Below are 19,845 nucleotides of genomic sequence, written 5' to 3'. Positions count from 1 at the left end.
TATGGCAGTAATTTGTGGATTCTTGGACATAAGGAACTACTAGGAAATATTGTGACTGACTTTTCAAAAGGAGTAATGAAGGAAAGACAGAGATTAATGCATCAAAAAAAATGGCAAGAGACAAAAGTATTATCCTTGAAACAAAGTTGTTTTGAAATATTAACAGACAAAAATATTAGTGTCCCTGAAAGACAATATGTGAGGAAGATCTGGAAGAAATGGGTTGATTATATGTTTTATATCTATCATAAAAGACTAGATATTTGGATTTATACTGGATTTTGACGAGGAAGGACTAAAGTTGAATAGATATTGTAATTTTCTGTATTGAAATTTTATAATGTGTTGTATTGAATTTTAAATAGAATATTCTCGAAAGATCTTATGTAAGAAAGACCTGGGGGGAAAAATTATATGGTTATAGAAGCTATAAGGGAGATATTTTCTGAATGGGATTGGATTTTTATGCTTTAGCTGATTTTAAACACTTTAGGATTAATTTGTTCTATTGCTTTACATATCTTATTACTGTTAATTGTTAAATTTTTTTTGAAGGATTTTGGTTATGTTAGGAGGAAGTCAGAGCTAGAGAGGGAAAATTGGTATAATAGTTTTGGGGAAAAATTTTCTTAGCATATGTTTGTTTTATTTTTAACTATACCTTGTGCTTGTTCCAGGAAGTCAGGGGGGAGGGGGGAGGGGATTAGTGAAGGGAGGGGGGTTGGGGGGAAAGGTGGGGGGGAAATTTTTTTGTAAAACTTTTTGAATAAAAAAAAAAGAAAGAAAAGTAGCCATAAAAAGAAAAAGGGAGTTTCATTCAGTAATGTACTTCAATGTAGTGAAGTGCATTACATTTGTAGTTGGGTTTCTTTACCTCCATCTTCCATAACTGAGTTTCTGTAAGCCCCCTCCAAAATGTAAAACAAGTCCTACCCAATCTCTCACCACCCCCCAGAGGCATCCATCCCATAAATGGAGCTGTTTCCCAGGCCAAAGTTACATTCCACCTGCCTTGAGTGTGCTTTGAAGTGTCCGGACCAGATGTACTTTCTCGTTGATCTCTGGGTTCTTGTTACGTTTGACAAACGATTTCCGGTAATATTCACGAGTGAACACCTGCTGTTTCCCAATAAGTGATACTCCTCCTTGTTTCAGACACTTGATCAGTGACTGAAGTTCTTCTTCTGCTGGATCTTCATAAGATACAAGATACCACCATGTAACATCAAACCTCAACTTTTTTTTATATAATAACATAAACTTAGCCATTCCTGTAACACCAAACCTATCTAATCGGCAAAACCCCAAATCAAAGTTTCATTTATTTCCAGCTCAAGCACAAAGTCCAAAAGTGGTTTCCAAATAGAAACAAAATTAATTGTGCTCTTTTCTTTAATCAGAGCAATCAATTTGGCCATCTCTGCTAACTCCAACTAAAAATGTCCTTTATTTTTGTGCAGGCTAGCAATTCAGACCTTGGCAAGAGCCATGAAGCTAGCCTGCTACTTGGAGAAAGAGAGAAAGACACACAGAGAAAAGGGGTGATAGAAAGAGGGAGAAAGGGGCATTTTCAAGAACAGATTGGCGCCATCTATTCACATTTATTGGTATGAGGATGTCCTAAATAATAGTACCAATGGAACACAGTCTCAATATGAAAAAAAAAAGTTGCCAAATCTTCATTTGGCTACTGACGTATGCACACACATGCCCATACTCCCTGTCAGTTTGGCAGAGGAAGATGTACACTGTAGTCTGAAATATTTGAATGATTCCAGTTGGAGAAAGCTGCCCTAAAGTTTCATACCAAATTTCCTCTGTTTCAGTTCATCGGCTTAAATGTTCAACTATTCTAGCTTACCTTTCTTCTATTTGCCTTTGCTAAGGGAACATTTCAGAAAACTTGTAGAGAAATCTGCATCCTTCTGCTTTAGGAATGGTGTTCAATTATAGTTGATTTTTTTCCCCAACATCTCACCTGCCACGTTCTTTCCAGTGCAACTTGGGAAGGTACCAAAGGTGAGCTCACCTGGAGAAGAAGGAGATGCTGTTTTCTCATCTACGTTGTCCTGGAAAACTGGGCTGCCCAGAAGGTTTTGGCTACTCCCAGTAGCCCCTGATGGCAACTGAGCTTTCTCCAATTCCTTCTGCTTTGTCTGCCAGAAACAAAGAAAGAAAATAATGGGATGGAGACAAAATATGAGTAAATATGACCCCCTCAAGCTCAACTTCATCACACCCAACATTCTGCAGCTATTTCTTTCAATGGTTACATTGCAATCCCTTCCAAACACAGTCAAATGCATCGATTCCCATCTTAAGTTTGCATGCTGGAATCAGGGCCTTTTTGGAAATCACAATATGCCTGTTGTAGTTGCCTCTCATTCCCCCAAAATAATGAAGTCCCAAATGAGTTTATAAAAAGTATCAAGATATTTTAAAGTAAGAGCAGCCCACTATTTTTACAATTACGTTCCATCAAGAAAATACTGACCTGATCAAAGCTATGCCTAGGAGAGTCATCCTCAGGATCTTCTGCTTCTGTTTCACTGTAGCAATCTAAGTTGGATTGAGTCCAGAGGACAAAAAAATATTTGAATAAAAATATTCTGAAATGGGATGAATAGCATCACACCAGCTTTCTGCCTCCATCCTAGGAATCTACCATCCCCAGCCACCATGCTCCTTCCCTTTTTTCCTGATTGATTGATTGATTGATTGATTGATTGATTGATTGATTGATTTATTGATTTATTGATTTATTTATTTATTTATTTATTTATTTATTTATTTATTTATTTATTTATTTATTTATTTATTTATTTATTTATTTATTTATTTATTATTTTGATTTATATACCGCCCTTCTCCCAAAAGACTCAGGGCGGTTTACAGCCTAGTAAAAACAACAATTAAAAAAATTAAAAAACGTTTTAAAAAAACTAATTTAATTAGGCTCAGAAAGACTAAAACTCTAATAAAACCCCTATTAAAATTAAATTAAGCCAAATTAAGCCAGCCCTGCGCGATGAAACAAAAATGTCTTTAGCTCGCGTCGAAAGGTCCGGAGGTCGGGGAGTTGACGTATCCCCGGAGGCAGCTCATTCCAGAGGGCAGGAGCCCCCATAGAGAAGGCCCTCCCCCTGGGGGGTCACCAGTCGGGATAGTGGGGAATGGAAGCTCCTATCAGAGCTCTAGAAGTTTCTTGGATGAGAAGCGAAACGTCTTCAAAGAAAAAACAAGAAAGTCCAGTTGCCTTCTGAAAAAGAACCTTTGGGACAACCGTGACCTGGATGACTGAGAATCTCTAGTATACGTGATGCAGGTATATCATGTCTTATGTACTTGGCCGGTAGAAAATGAACTACTTTCAATAGGCACTCACCTTCTTGGTTAGATGGTCCAGGTTTACGGGACACTGTATATTTAGTCATTGATGTGATCAAACGGCTGACCCACCTGGGAGGAAACACAGCTTGTTATGTTCCCAGGTTCCCTCCTTACAACTTTGAATAGGAACTTGCTGAAAACAAATCTGTCTTCAAAGCGATTCCCCTTTTAAGCCTTCCTTGCCAATTTTTTTTATACTTCTGGAATTTGCCAAAGGGCAGCAGCTTCAAAAATTTGTTGATAACGAGTACTCCCTTATATCTTTGGTAAATTCTACTGGAATCAGATCAGCAAAGCTTCCACAGAAGTTTATCAACTCTGACCTTATCTCACTTGGAACGCTGCCAGAGAACCAATTTCCAAATGCAGAGCAAGGCCAAACCTGGCACCGAGTCTATTAGAGTCACAAACAGAACTTTCCAATCTTGAAACGAGATGAACTAATTGCTTCCTGCAAAAGCCCACGTCCCGCTCGCTCCTCTTTTATGTCCACGGGAGGGGCCAATCACCTCCAAGGTGTGGCCTTACTCCCGAGTCGACCCTGCTTTCTTAATTGTTCTTGTCTTCTGGCAGCTCTGTGCATTCGCACACTGGGAACGGGCTCCAGCTGTTCCTCAGCCACAGCCTCCTGCAACCCTCTGCCAGTGAAAACGGAACTCGGGAGGGCCGCAGCTGCAGCAGCCGAAAACGGAGCTCGGGAGCCTGCTTGCGCGGGCAGAGCACTCGGGCCACCACAGGCACCTGACAGGAGTAACGTTGAGCTGGCCAGCCCCCCCCCCGCCCGCCCGAGGTCAAACACAACCCTGATGTGGCCCTCAATGAAATTGAGTTTGACACCCCTGCCTCAGAGGCTACTCACATGCTCAGATCAGCCAGGGTTTCCGCTGCAAAGACGAAGGGCTTGTACTTCTCATGGGTGAGTTGGAAAACACTGGAGAGACAAAAGAAGCGACAGTAGTCAGATTTCTCATGATTCCTTGCCGTTGGGAAGCACACCTATACCCAATTACCAATCTGCATGGATACAGCTGCAAAAATGAAGCTTGGAAAGGATTGCATAACCAGTGTGACTTCCCCTTTCCCCCCCCACAATTTTGCAAAGCGTATGGTTCCCTCAAGCCTACACATAGTGCCCTCAGATATACAAATGGTAATCAATAGGCTACATAAGGATTTAACACTGAAATCCAGTTTGCTCTTAGTGCGTATACCTTGTCAAATAACAAACCAAAACCCGTATTTTTCAGACTATAAGATGCAATGGAGTATAAGACGCTCCAAGATTTCGAAGGGGTAAACAAGAAAAGAAAGTTTTTGCCCTCCCCAGCCCCCAGGAGCACTCTGCAGGCGTTCCAAACCCTCTGCACGTCCCGTTTTTGCGAAAAACGGGCCTGTTTTTGGCAAAAACGGGACACACAGGGCAGGATTTCCAGAGTCCAAAAATGGCTGTATTCGGTATATAAGATGCACCAACATTTCCACCCTCTTTTAGGGTGGAAAAAAGTGCGTCTTATACTCCAAAAAGTATCGGACATTTGGAGCCCACAAACTGCTGAAAGATCTCGTCTAGCTGGAATTATGAGAGTTTAACATATCTGAAGGACTTCGGTGTTGGAGAACTGATTCAGAGCTTGTTCCTTCTCAGAAAACGGCTCAAGGGGGACCCCTGAGTTTGCACTCACTATTTCTTCTTCTGTTCCTTGGTGCTCTCCAATCTGTAGGCAGACACATTGATCAATCCCACAGCCTTCTCATCCTAGTTTTTCAGAAGAGGAAAGAGTCCATTGACAAGAAAAGAAGAAAAGAAGTGTTACTCTTTGGCCACAAACTGAAGGATTTGGGACATTTTTATTTATTTATTTATTGATTTATTTATTTTCTATTAAGTAAATTTCTTAGTGCTCTTTAAACATCGTGTTGTCTGGGTATTTAATTTGCTTAACAATACAAATTTACATTCTTAAACTCCATCCCTTTTTTCCAACCATTGGTCAAATAAATTCCATGTTTGACTGTATTCTATGTCCTCTTTCTGCTTAATTTCCAGTATCAATCTATCCCATTTCTGCACAATCTAGTATCTTCTTAACTATTTCTTCATCTCGCGGTATATCTTCATTTTTTCAGTATTCTCTCCTCTCCTTCCTCTCCCCCTCCTTCTTCCTCTCCCCCCTCTCTCTCCTGTATTTTCCTCAAATCTCTCTGGAAATGGAAGAGCAACATTTTGATGTGGGTCTTCCAATCCACGTGGGGGTACTCGTCAGCTTAAATCAGGACCACCTGAAATGGGCAAACATACCCCGCCTGACCTTGCCATTTTGCAGGGTTTATAATTTCCTGGGTACAACATCCCTCAAGAACTCAATCTCTAAGTGGGGGAATCTCCAAAATAGTGACCTTGCTCATTTCTCCCGGCACTCACTCATAAACTTATGATCTTGGCCTAGCCATTTGTTGCTGTTATTTTTTTAAAAAAAGTGTTTAAAAATAAATGGAAAACTGATACACCGCGAAGGAAGCCCAGCCTCCCTTTGAGTTTACTGTTACCGTAAGTGTCTCGGAATGCACTCACATTGGGGTTGCTGTACCAGTAAAGGTTGTGTCCTTTCAGCACAAACCAAAACCGTTTCCATTTCTGGGCCATGAAGCCCACGTGGTCCTTCTTTTTCAAGAGCCAACCGTCACAGTCCACCTGTCCCAGTTCCTGGCAGGAGATGCGTCGTCGACTTAATCGGGTAGTGACGCCTCATTAATGCAAAAGACAAAAAAAAAGGTTGCCTAACATATTTTTAAAAGCTTCTGAATGGACACACACCCCACAGTTAAGTTCAATTCAGGGGTGGGCTTCAGATCCTTTAGCAACGGGTTCTCTGCCCTGTTGCTGGGTGAGCATGGGCGTGGCCATGGTGGGCATGGCCTAGTCAGCCGCTTACCTTATGCCGGGGATGGGGGGGGCTCTTTCACCCTCCCCAGGCTCTGTAGGCTATCCTTGAGCCTCCAGGAGGGCGAAAACTGCTTCCCCTAGGGTCCAGAAGCTCTCTGGAGGCCGGAAACAATCCCATTTCCGGACTTCCGGAACCTCCGGTAGGCCTGTTTTTTGCCCTCCAAGACCCTCCGCGTGGCCCCTGCACTTACCTGGAATGATGAACAGGCCACGTGGAGACTCCTGGGAGGGGCAGGGCAAGATGGGCGTGGCCAGCCAAGGGTGGCATTTGGGGGTTTGCAAAACCCTGGCAATCCTTGGCTAGAGGATCCCTCGAACCCTGCCGTACCCCTAGAAGCCCATCCCTGGTTCAATGGATGGAATGAAAGAACTGGCGGAGTTACAAGAGTTCCTGCTCTCCCCCAGTGCACATTCACACATGTGCACATGCAGAGGCATGCGCTGAATCTTGCTGACTTTGGAAGGAGTTCACTCAGGGATATCCAACCTTGGTGACTTTAAGACCTGTGGACTTCAACTCCCAGAATTCCCCAGCCACCCGGGGGAGCGGTAGCGTATCAAAAGCATACTGTCAGTTTTGGAAGGCAATTTTCTTTTTGCTTCTTAACTGCCACATATTTTAGCTGGGGAAGTTGGGAGGGGGTTGTTGTTGGAGCGGTAGAAAGTTAGTCATAACAACAAGGATTTTTGCCTGTGTCTGATGTAGACTGCCTGAAGATTGTATCCAACTGAGTGTGAAGAGTTGATTGGACAATGTGATGAACTTGTGGGTGTGGGGCAGGGCTGTGAACTGTCAACTGGGTGTGGAAAACCTGGAAGCTTTCAGTTTCGGGTTTTCCCAGCTGTGCCAACATGACAATAAATTGGAATTTTGAGGAACCTCAAGCCTCAGAGCTTTATTTCGTTGGGGGTGTTCCTTGGAACCCTGACACATACAGGTAATACTTCATTTATAACCCTTAAGACTGTTTGAAGTTACAAGTGATTTATGACTGGTTCCTCTCATGAGTGTGCAGGATCCCTGCAGTGACGCAATCACAATTTGGGCACTTTGCAATTGACAGGAATTTACGAGGGTTGCAGAATTGGGGTCCGGTGATTACCATTTGCAACCTTCTCAGTCAGCCTCTGACAAGCAAAGTCAATGGGGGAAACTAGATTTCCTTAATGATTGTGTGATTTACTTAATGACCATAGCAAAACTCCATAGATCATAAAATGGGGCGTGCTCATGTGTTGACCCACTTAATGACCATATCACTGTAGCAATGGAGGTTTCGGTCCCAACTGTGGTCGTAAGCTGATAAGTACCCATAGCTTGATATTCAAGCCCATGGTGACTACAGAGGGGTACCACTTACCTTTCTGCTTCCGTCGAATTTCAGTGCTGCCCTGTAGGGATCACAGAGAGAGACAGAAGAAAACATGGTGACATGATTGATGAGGAACTTGAAATATGCAACCCCCTTTCAAAAACACAACTTTTCTCTACTCTTTTCCCCTAAACTCAGGTCTTCTAAGGCTGAGTGGCAACAGGTTGGACATGGAAGCAGTGGTGAAATGTAAAATTTGTTACTACCGGTTCTGTGGGCGTGGCTTGGTGGGGGGTAACGTGACTGGGTGGGCATGGCTAACTTTTTTTTAACTTTTAAAAGCATTTTTTCTATAACCTCTTCAGTTGAAGAGGTTTTTAAAAAATGCTTTTAATAGGCTCCTCTGACGATCCCAGCTGAGTTCCTGATCATCAGAGACTTTTGTTTTCTTTTAAAAGCGGTTTTTTTCCTTTAAAAGAAAATAAAAACCTCTGATGATCAGGCAATTCAACTGGAATCGTTAGAGGAGCCTTTTAAAAGCATTTTTTTTACAACCTCTTCGGCCGAAGAGGTTGTAGAAAAAATGCTTTTAAAAGGCTCTGAATATCCCAGCTGAGCCACATGATCATCAGAGGCTTTTTCTTATTTTTAAAAACATTTTTTCAGCCGAAGAAAAAATGCTTTTAAAAGTTAAAAAACAAACAAACTCTGATGATCGTGCGGTTCAGCTGGGCATGGAGGGGGGGCAGGGATTTTTGCTACCGATTCTCCGAACCACCCGCTGCCATCGCTACCGGTCCGAACCGGGAGCATTTCACCCCTGCAAAGAAGTATCATATGTGCATATGAACTAATCAATGCAATTAAATGTTTGGATTTGGATGTCTGCATTCAATCCATTTTGTAAATCAAAAATTAAAATGTAGCATTGTTTGCATAGTCCTAATATAGCAATAGCAATAGCAATAGCACTTAGACTTATATACCGCTTCACAGTGCTTTTACAGCCCTCTCTAAGTGGTTTACAGAGTCAGCTGTTGCTCCCAACAATCTGGGTCCTCATTTTACTCACCTCGGAAGGATGGCAGGCTGAGTCAACCTTGAGCCTTGTGAGATTCGAACTGCCAAACTGCAGCTAGCAGTCAGCTGAAGTAGCCTGCAGGGCTGCACTCTAACCACCGCACCACCTTGGCTCTAATATACATAAATCTCACCAAAAAAGCGTCTTATATTAGCAACTTCCTTGTGAAGGTGTTAGCCCTAAACAAACGTCTTACCTCTTTGGAATCTGCCGATGCCAGCCCCTGTTGCCCTCTGACAAATCCATTCTCATGTCTCGCAGAGTTTCCCAATTGATGCTCTTGCTTCTTGGGAGTGGAAGGGACAGCAGCACCTGGAGATTTAGGTCCCATGAAATCTGCTCCAAAGTCCTGCTTTGCCAGAGCAGGGTCAGCCAATGCCTCTGGAAAAACCAGAAAGAAAGAAAAAACCCAAGGGGTCAATAAATTAGACCATTTTGGCAGGAGAAATATGCATGGAAAGTTAAACCCAGCAAGTATCAGGAGCAAATCCATTGGCTACTTCCACATGTACTGAACTAGAGAATTCCGTAAGTGGCAACGAGCCTAAAGACTGTAACATGGAACCTATCTGGTTTTCGGGTCCATTTGAATGTTTTAAATGTTATTCTTTGGTTTTGGGAGTGTGTTAATGATGTTAATGATGATTCCTGAAGTCCATGGGAAAAATGTGATATAAAAGTTATATATAGATCAACAACTGAATGGAAGAGTCCAGGATAAAGAGCTGCTGATCCAGTTCTACAGAAGAATCATTGAGCCTGTCATCTGCACCTCCATAACTGTCTGGTTTGGCTCTGCAACCCAACAAGACAGACACAGACTTCAGAGGATCATTAGAACTGCAGAAAAAACAATGGCTACCAACCTGCCTTCCACTGAGGATCTGCATGAGTCAAAAAGAGGGCTGTGAAAATATCTACAGACCCCTCACATCCTGGACATAAATTGTTTCCACTTCTACCCTCAAAATGATGCTACAGAGCACTGCACATCAGAACTACTAGATACAAGGACAGTTTTTTCCCGAATGCCATCACTCTGCTTAACAACTAATCCCCACAACATTGTCAAATAATTTATTAAGACTGTATTACTATTATTATTCTCTTCCTTCCTAGTATCTATCTCTTCCCACTTACTGCTATAACCATGTATGCCTGTATTTTTCAATTTATATTGTTTTTACAAGTTTCCTAGTACAATTTGATAGCTTATTAGTAGCCTTGACTATCACTAAGTGTTGCATCTTTTTATGCTCAAAGAATGTATTTTATTCTCTTTATGTATACTGAAAGCATATACACCAAAGCCAATCATACTTGGCCAATAAAGAATTCTGTTCTGTTCTGTTCTGTTCTGTTCTGTTCTGTTCTGTTCTGTTCTATTCTATTCTATTCTATTCTATTCTATTCTATTCTATTCTATTCTATTCTATTCTTGCACTTCTTCACTAGACTCAACAGAATAGGCTCCTTACCTGCTCCAGAAAGGACTTCTTCCAGTCCACAGATATTATCCACAGGATGCCTGCAATCAATTCCCTTCGGTTCCTCCTGAGCGGTGGGGAGATCAAGCACAGAATTCTGGGTTCCCTCGAACTCAGCCGTCATGCTTTAACAAGAAGAAAAATTAATAACCTTTGATCTGCTCTATTACATAACAACTACACGTGGCTCGCCAGAAGAACCCCCTGCCAGATATCACATGGCGTTCCTGCAAGATGAATGCATGTAATGTCAATTAAGGAAAACATCTGAGTATTTGTGGGCACTGAGAAGTCAAAGATTGGCTGCTGTCCCTTCTCTTGGCGCCAAATGTCACGAGATGCTGGAGCTCCATTTCAATTTATTAATCCTAGTTATTTTCCAATCCAGCCTTCCCCAACTAGACTGCCTTCCAGTTGAGACTGAAACTCCCATCATTCCCAAATTAGCCTCCAGCTATGCTGGCTAGGAATTCTGGGAAGTGCAGTCTCAGCATCTCAGACACTGCCAAGCAGGGGAAAACTGTATAATCATTAGGAATAATCATAGGAATGAAACTATAAACTTTCCTTTAACAAAACAAGCAAATGGTTTTTGCACCACTTTACCTCCCAAATAGCTTATTTAGAATTCTTTATTGGCCAAATGTGATTGGACACACAAGGAATTTGTCCTTGGTGTATATGCTCTCAGTGTACATAAGGAGAATAAAACACATGCATCAAGAATAAAAAGGATGGAGTGATGGTTAATGTACAGGGATTATTGAAGATATATAAATATAATTAATGTAGGGTCGGGTCTGCCCAGCTACCATTTTAGAATGGTGGGGAGGGAGAAAAGGGGAGAGAGTAGGAGGTAGGAAAGAGGAGAAGAGGGGGAGAAGAGGGAGAAGAGGAAGGAAGAGGGATAGTAGAGGGAGAAGGAAGGTGTAGGGTGGAGGGAGGAGAGGATGTAGGTAAGAGAAGGGGAGGAAGGTCTGGAAAGTAGAAGAAGGTAGAAGAGGGAAGAGAGTTGAAAGGAGGGGGTGGTGACTGGGCAAACCCGACTAATTGTATATGACTGTACATTGGATGAGTTGTTGGATATGAATGTAAAAATAAAACTTTTTTATAAAAAAAAAGAATAAAAAGATGCAGCACTTAGTGATAGCCAAGGTTACTAATAAGTACTAAATCGTACTAAGAAACAAAAACAATATAAATTGGAAGATACAAGAAACATGGTTATAGTAATAGATGGAAAGAGATTGATACTAGGAAGGAAGAGAATAATAATAATAATACAGTCTTAGTAAATTATTTGACAGTGTTGTGAGAATTAGTTGTTAAGCAGAGTAATGGCATTCAGGAAAAAATTGTCCTCTAGTGTGTCATTTTAAAGGTAGAAGTGGAAACAATTTATGTCCAGGATATGAGGGGTCTGTAGATATTTTCACATATTTATATATATCAGCAAGAGAATTTGAAAAAATAATGTGTAATTCAGCACAAGGGAAGCATCCTATCCATTTTGGACCAGTGTGCAAATAATTGTTGACAACAGTCGTGGACAAAATGGTTGGTGAGGTGGCTTTTCTATTCACCAAATAAGAGCTATATTGGACATACCTAGGTACAAAACATCTGTTTACCAGGTTATTAGCTATTCTCCCTTCTGTATGTCTACTTTTATTCTTCCTCTGGGCAGGGATACACATTTCCAAGTTCCTGGTCTGTGAAAACATCCCAACCCTTGAATTCTCTATGAAAGCTCATGATACCCATTTGTGGCCCAGAAGCGTTGCTGGATTTGATGATGACAGAAGACAAATAGGTCAAGGATCTGGGCCACTATCCCCAAGGATTTTTACAATCCCTCCCACTTCCTGGATGTTATATGGGGGACCCTTATAAAAAGATGGAAAAAAATTGGAGGACAAATGCCTAATTTTATTATTGGAAAGTTTAAAATGCAGCCAAGATGTAGCTTGAGTAATAGAAAGGGGGAAGGTCACCAATTTCTCCAAGAGATATTCCATCTGTTCCTCAGTGCGTCCTCATGTTGCAACATTCTCATCTGTGGCTTCTTTTCTATTGAAAGTGAAAAGGCCATGGCATATTTTGTTACAGAGGACTAAGTCACGTCTGCAAAAACATCAAGAAGCCAACCCCTACTAGGAAATCCATAAACAGTTTCTTGAACCTTCTACTCTACTCTGCTACTTTTATCTTCTCCTGTTTCTATCTACTTCACTAGCAAGAGAACAAGAAGATAGAATAAAAGAAAGAAGCCATGACCTGTACACACCACACGGTCTAGCTCTGGCAGGTAGGGCAGTCTGGATCCTTAGCAATCAAACAGCCATAGAGACTTCAACGTTCTGCCCACAAAAGCATCATAGGAATGTGAAGACAACTCACTGGAGGGTTCCAGGTCTAAGAAGCTACCATTGATCAACTGAAGTGGCCATTTCAAGTCCTAATTTTGAATATATCGAAAATGATCTGAGGGACGTGGTGACCCAGTACCTAAGACGCTGAGCATGTCAATCGAAAGGTCGGCAGTTCAGCGGGTCGAATCCCTGGTGCTGTGTAATGGGGCGAGCTCCCATTACTTGTCCCAGCTTCTGCCAACCTAGCAGTTCAAAAGCACGTAAAAAATGCAAGCAGAAAAATAGGGACCACCTTTGGTGGGAAAGTAACAGCATTTTATGCACCTTTGGCATTGAGTCATGCCGGCCACATGACCATGGAGACATCTTCGGACAGCGCGGGCTCTTCGGCTTTGAAACGGAGATGAACACTGCCCCCTAGAGTCAGGAACGACTAGCACATATGTGCGAGGGGAACCTTTACCTTATGAAAATGATCTGGTTGTTATTGTTTGGTTTATTATTGAATCTATTGGTTATTTAGTTATTTATTAGTTTACTATTATTACATTAGCTTGCCAGAGAGAGAGAGAGAGAGAAAGAATATATGCATGTTATATGCATGAGGCCCTGAGAACTCTGTCTAGAGTCCAGCCTAGGATATGATGCACTCATTTTAGAGAGGGCAGGAAAGCTGCCGCATTCATTGGTTAGGATTTATATCCATTTTTTCCTACAAAAATTGAAAGCACCTTATAAAGTACTGCCTTCTAGGTCCACCCCCCCCCCAGCAATAATAACCCTGTGAAATAGGGTTACTTTACTGTTGAATGTATTATAGATAATTTACAAAATGGGTTAATTTAGGTCAGCAGATAAGTAGGTTGGGAGAATACATCTATTACATATTCATCTTCTAAGCAATTACTTTGAAGGTGTCAACAGAAGATGAAAAATAGCAATAGCACTTAGACTTACAGTATATACAGCTTTAACAGTGCTCTACAGGCCTCTCTAAGCGGTTTACAGAGTCAGCTTATTGCCCCCAACAATCTGGGTCCTCATTTTACCCACCTCAGAAGGATGGAACCTTGAGCCCGGTGAGATTTGAACTACCAAATTGCAGGAAGCTGACGGTTAGAGTGCAGCCTGTAGTACTGCACTCTAACCACTGTGCCACCAATGCTCTTGGTCATCATTAAATCATTAGACTGAGCATACAAAATTCTCATACATCGCTAGAAGACAATATTTGTAGGTCAGGGTTGAATTGTGTGGGGCCCTTGGTGCTCTCTGAGCATAATTGTTTTCTTGAAGACATTTCATTACCGAACTAGGTAACATCTTTGGAGCAATCGACCCAAACCTCCTCACCAGCAGTCGACATCCAGATAAACAGGGATTAACAGCAGGATTAATTCCAAACTAACAATGCCCAAGCAGTAAACAATGCCCAATCTAGGAACTACCAATCCAAACAAATAGTAAACAACAGAGTAATCAGAACTACTAGAAGAAAACAATGCTTGACAAGGCAAGCCGCTCTACAGAAACATAAAGCAAATCCCGCTTCCTTCTAGCACTGAAGATGTTACATAACTGGGTAATAAAACGTCTGCAAGAAAACAGTCCAGACCAGAGAGCACCAAGGACTTCACATTCACACACATATTTTACAATACGCGGAGAAAACATCTCCAGCTTGACCAGAAAACTCTTCTCTCTGTCCCCCCAGAGAATATCTGAGTCAGGCCCAGTTCTAAAGATAGCCTTCTCAGCATCACTGGAATGTACTGTTTGCTCTTAGCATTCTCTTCACTGGGCCACGGACCAAGAGCAGGACCTTCACATGTCCACAGATTCACATCCCACATCATCAACCACGTCCCACGGCAACCTTGCCAACAAACAAGTCCTCCACTTGATGGATGTCTGACCTGGATGTTGGTGACGCAGAGCTGGCTGAAGAGTCATCGCTTCTTGAGCTCAGGTCTTCTAAGAAAGCCTGTGGTTGCTGGGGAGCAAACAAAGCCAGTTAAGGATAGTATCTGTCTCAGGTGAGAAGAAATGCTTCCTGTTGCCAACTGATCTCCACTTTCAGCTTCCCGTTGAGTCACAAACGAAACTCCCGGGAAATCATAAGAGTAGGAGATGAATCACTGGTATATTTGGAGATAGAGGACAATGGAATTTCCAAGCTGCCTGCCTTGCTTTTCTAATGTAAAATCAGGTTGGGGTTGTTTATTTATTATTACTATTGGGGTGGCCTAAGGCCTAAGATCTTGGAAAGATAAACCAGAGAGATCTTCAGGGACTGGCAAATGGTAAGAAAGCATCTAAGCAAGGAGGATGAAATAGGATAATGATGCTGGGGGTTCTCCATTTGTGTGTATGTGTGTGGGGGGATTTAAAAGATGCAAATCTATTCCATGGTTTATCAAATGTAGATGGGAACCAAGGTCCCTGATTTTGGGAAATTGCATCTTAGGAATGAGAGAGTATGATATTCCCTTGGATGTCCCACTATCACAATACAACCATAGGTACTACATTGTTCCCTAGGATAACCACTCCAATCTACCACACGGCAGGGTTTGCCCTTAACTCTAAAAAGATGTTCTAAAGCTGTGTTTCTCAACCTCATGAACTTTAACATGTCTGGACTTCAGCTCCCAGAATTCCCCAGCCAGCGTGTGGAAGTCCACACATCTTAAAGTTGTTCAGATTTGAGAAACACTGCTCTAAAGATAAAGAGATGCTCAAAGAACCATCCTTCATCCTTTTCCCTATTAAAAGCGGAGAACTGTGGCCACCGATTTCATACATGAAGGACCATTTCAGGCAAACAGAGGTGCATTCTTCCATATGAAGCAGAATTCTGCACCAATCAGGTTCTGGCATCGGGTGGACATTGCAATGATTGGTGCGTTGATTGTCTGGACATTGTAACACATGCTTCAAAAGTTGTAGGGGCTGAGAATTGTGGGAGTTGAAGTTTTTTCCTCTGTGAAGCACGAGGCTGGGAAGTTTGACCTGGCCTAAACTTACTTGCTGGTGAAGAGGAGATCCTAAAGACTCTGAGGAAACCAGTGGGATTTTCTTCAGCACCAGCGTCACTCGACTGGATTCCAGAAGCTTCTTCACGAGATTCATCCGGGTCCACCCCACCTGCACAATCAACCATTTGCCTTACTTTTAATGATAAGAATGAGGGTTTTGGTTGCTTTTATCATTTGACGCATTGATTATGCACACTGCATCGTGAAGCAAGACACAAAGGCATCACTTTACATACAGGTGGTCCTTACAATCACTTGTTTAGTGACCATTCGAAGTTCCAAGGGCGCTGAAAAAAGTGACTTACAACTGGTCCTCACACTTATGACTGTCACAGCATCCCCCATGGTCACATGATCATAATTCAAGCACTTGGCTACTAGCATGCATTATTGAAGCATTTTGGCATCATGCGATTGCCATTTGAGACCATCCCAGGTTGCCTTTTGAAGAACAATATCAATGGGGGAGGCCAGATTTGCTTAATGACTGCATGATTCATTTAACAACTGCAGTGATTCGCTCAACAATTGTGGTAAAAAAAAGTCATAAAACTGAGCATCATTCCCTTAACAATCGTCTTGCTTAGCAACAGAATTTCTGGTCTCAATTGTTGTCTTAAGCCGAAGACTAAAGGTAAAGGTAAAGGTTCCCCTCACACATATGTGCTAGTCGTTCCCAACTCTAGGGAGTGGTGCTCATCTCCGTTTCAAAGCTGAAGAACCAGCGCTGTCCGAAGACGTCTCCGTGGTCATGTGGCCAGCATGACTAAACGCCAAAGACACACGGAACGCTGTTATCTTCCCACCAAAGGTGATCCCTATTTTTCTACTTGCATTTTTTATGTGCTTTCGAACTGCTAGGTTGGCAGAAGCTGGGACAAGTAACAGGAGCTTACCCCGTTCCACAGCGCTAGGGATTCAAACCGCTGAACTGTCGACCTTTCGATTGACAAGCTCAGCGTCTTACCCACTAAGCCACCGCATCCCCAACAGAATTTCTGGTCTCAATTGTTATCTTAAGCTGAGGACTACCTGTAGATAAATATGGTTGAGACTTTCTCCTTCCAAATCAGACAGTGGCCGTAAGAGTTCGTAGTGAGCTCCATTTGTGAAACACTCTCCCCAACAGACCTGTTTAGTACACATAGCCTTATATTTTTCAGGTCTAAGAATGTAATTTGCTTTCAAAGCCTTTGGGGCAACCTTTGTAGAGCAACTGATCATTGCTTTTGTGGTTAATTTTATTATGGTAGCATTATTTTATGGTGTATTTTCAAAACTCTAATTATATCCCTGTCCATACTTTTGTATAGGGTACATCAAAATGAATGCACAGCCAAGAGCAGCTTCCTACAACAATCATGAAAACCTGGAAGGAGACATGGCTGCTTTCATGTGTCAATGAGGGGTACTTCATGCATGAACCTTTGTGTCCCAAAGCATCTCTTTACAAGTGTTTGCATGTCTCTATGCTCTAATCCGATAGTGCTCATGTTTTGGCCCATGCGACATGTCTTTTTTCTAAGATTTTAGTGTATTTGGGACTTCATGTGAGAAACCTCGTAATACAAACCCAGAGTCACAAACACCCCAACACAATCACAACTGGACAATGCACCAGAAGGTCCATTGGCAAATTAATTATTTTTGCAATCAATGACATTTCCCAATTACAAATATGATCACCCCAGGTAGAAAAAAAAATCATCTGCCCTAAACCTTGGTGAGTCATTGCAGAATGCATTTGGGCAGTGCACTTTCTATTAACTCAAAAGCTAATACACGTGAGCTAATGCAGAGACTATGCTGTCCAGCTATTGTAGGAGGAGAGCCATTTAGTCCGTGGGAGCATAAAAACCGCAGGAAGTCCCATGGCATCTTTCCTGACTAATGAAATTTTATTAAAAGCCAGCAGTTTTCATGAGCTGCAGTCAGTCAAGCCTGCTATTTTACGGAGGACTGTTCTCTTATTTGAAGAGTTGCCCTGTTTTATTCCATCTTAAAGATACACAATCACAGGAAGAGAAGCCAGGAAAGTTGGAAGTCACCCATCACCACTCTGCAGGTGGGCAACACTCAACGTCTCTTTCACATAACAAGCAGCTAAATCCTAGTTTAATTATATTGAAGTTTATGTTTATATACATATATTAGCACATGGAAAGTTTTCCATCTTTTCTCCTTCGGAAGTAGAATAAAATAGAATAGAATAGAATAGAATAGAATAGAATAGAATAGAAATAGAATTTTTTATTGGCCAAGTGTGATTGGACACACAAGGAATTTGTCTTGGTGCATATGCTCTCAGTGTACATAAAAGAAAAGATACCTTCATCAAGGTACAACATTTACAACACAATTGATGGTCAACATATCAATATGAGGGGCCTCTGGTGGCTCAACAGATTAATGCAGTCTGTTATTAACACAGCTGCTTGCAATTACTGCAGGTTCAAGTCCCACCAGGCCCAAGGTTGACTCAGCCTTCCATCCTTTATAAGGTAGGTAAACTGAGGACCCAGATTGTTGGAAGGGACCTTGGAGGTCTTCAAGTCCAACCCCCCTGCTTAGGCAGGAAACCCTATAGGATTTCAGACAAATGGTCATCCAATCTTGGGTGACCCTGAGGACACAGATAAACCTCCAAGTGCTTCAACAACCACGACCCTCTAAAAGAATGTAAATGACCAGCTGTCTGCAAAGAATATGAATCCTTCCATTCCCCAGTATGCTGTCAGAGCTGAAGAAGCTTCTTGGATGAGAAGCAAAATGTCTTCAAAGAAAAAACAAGAAAGTCTGGTTGCCTCCAGAAAAAGATCATCCAATCTCGCCTTAAAAATTTCCGGTGTCACAACTTCTGGAGGCAAGTTGATCCCCTGTTAATTGTTACAACTTGCCTCCAGAAGCTGTGAATGCTCCGACACTGGAAGTTTTTAAGAAGAGAAGTAGGGAAGAGATGCTTTTCTTGGCCGTAAAGAATCTCCCCATCATCCAGCAAAGCAACTTCATGCAGCGGAAAAATTAAGGCAAGGGATACTTAAGGTCTGCCCCATTCAGGTTAATCTCTCCCTTACAAGGTAGCTCAGCACCACAGTACATCCTGCCCCAGGAACCAAGCAGAAAAGAAGCCTTGACTTACCACCACCTGGTCATTGACTTGGACTATTTCATCGCCTGGGAAGACCTTGCTGTACTGGTCGACCGGAATCTGGAAGGGGGAAAAAAAAACAGGAGACCCTGAAGGACAAGACTGCCTTTGGAGAGAAAGGGCTGAAAAGGCAGCATAGACAGTCTCACGGTTTGCAGAATTGTAGTAAGAAACTTTTTGGACAGGAAAAGTCAAAACTCTTGGGGGTGGAGGAGGAAAGATTCCTGCCCAGGGGATTAAGTATTAACTTCAAGTTTGACCTTTTGGTTAATTCTACTCAATAAAGAATGCAAGGGAACGAAGGAGGCAGTTGTGCCAAGGAGAGGAGGGGAAGGGATAAATGGTAATTAGCCAAGTATGATGCAGAATCCCCATGGGGGTGAGGGGAAGCAATAATGACAATTGGACCGAGCCACGTTTTCACAGGCAACGGTTTGAAAAAGAAAAAAATGAACTGGCCCGTTGCAGAGGAGGGTCTATTTTAAAGACTGGAGTTACGGTGACCCTGCCTGCTAGTCTTGGGAATGTGCCTTGGGAGGGGGAAGAGGCAGAGCTATGAACTGAACCCGCTCTCACTGTACACTCACCTCTCGGGCAGTCCCTGATATCAAATGGAGACAGGAGGGCAAGGACTTAATCTCTAGGCCCTGCAGAGAGAAGATTTAGGAGACATGCTTATCAGCTCAACTCTGGCTCTGCAAGAGACAGCTGCCTCCCTTGTACGTTCGGCGAGTCACTGGATAGCAATGGCTCATGGAAGGAGATCAGCCTTTCCTAATGCACCACCCTTCAGATAATTTGATTGCGTTCATCTCCAGCCAATCCCCAAACGTGCTGTGGAGGGTAGGAGGTACGGAACACTTGAAGGAGGTCCAAAACATCCAGGTTGAGGAATGCCAGATGATGCAAAACTAGCCAAGATGGACCAACCCAATGGAAGGCAATTTCATATGTAAACAACCATGACATGGACCATATGTATGTCCCAGTTTGGGGTTGTTAATTCCCGGATCATTTTATATATGTTTAGTTATATAGCAGTGATGGCTAACCTTTTTGCCGTCGTGTGCCA

At 42.3% G+C, this 19,845-nt stretch overlaps 1 protein-coding gene across 2 annotated transcripts in view; it reads right to left on the bottom strand.

Moving 5' to 3' along the window:
* Positions 1 to 19,845, bottom strand: part of CNKSR1 (connector enhancer of kinase suppressor of Ras 1) — a 39,127-nt gene that overhangs the window by 5,880 nt on the left and 13,402 nt on the right. The window contains exons 7-20 of one of the 2 annotated variants that reach the window (XM_058195130.1): positions 19,361 to 19,420; positions 18,765 to 18,833; positions 15,615 to 15,734; positions 14,504 to 14,580; positions 10,207 to 10,340; positions 8,925 to 9,109; positions 7,696 to 7,726; positions 5,963 to 6,135; positions 5,073 to 5,146; positions 4,250 to 4,321; positions 3,386 to 3,459; positions 2,495 to 2,559; positions 2,030 to 2,156; positions 1,012 to 1,193 (exon numbers count right to left, since the gene is read on the bottom strand). In XM_058195130.1, coding sequence (XP_058051113.1) covers positions 1,012 to 1,193; positions 2,030 to 2,156; positions 2,495 to 2,559; positions 3,386 to 3,459; positions 4,250 to 4,321; positions 5,073 to 5,146; positions 5,963 to 6,135; positions 7,696 to 7,726; positions 8,925 to 9,109; positions 10,207 to 10,340; positions 14,504 to 14,580; positions 15,615 to 15,734; positions 18,765 to 18,833; positions 19,361 to 19,420 — 1,443 coding nt within the window. The remainder of the gene's footprint in view (positions 1 to 1,011; positions 1,194 to 2,029; positions 2,157 to 2,494; positions 2,560 to 3,385; positions 3,460 to 4,249; positions 4,322 to 5,072; positions 5,147 to 5,962; positions 6,136 to 7,695; positions 7,727 to 8,924; positions 9,110 to 10,206; positions 10,341 to 14,503; positions 14,581 to 15,614; positions 15,735 to 18,764; positions 18,834 to 19,360; positions 19,421 to 19,845) is intronic. The other variant, XM_058195131.1, reaches the window with a different exon arrangement.

Source organism: Ahaetulla prasina, chromosome 10 (genome assembly GCF_028640845.1).
Source record: "Ahaetulla prasina isolate Xishuangbanna chromosome 10, ASM2864084v1, whole genome shotgun sequence".
NCBI lineage: Eukaryota > Metazoa > Chordata > Lepidosauria > Squamata > Colubridae > Ahaetulla > Ahaetulla prasina.
This window is presented reverse-complemented; position numbering and strand designations above follow the sequence as displayed.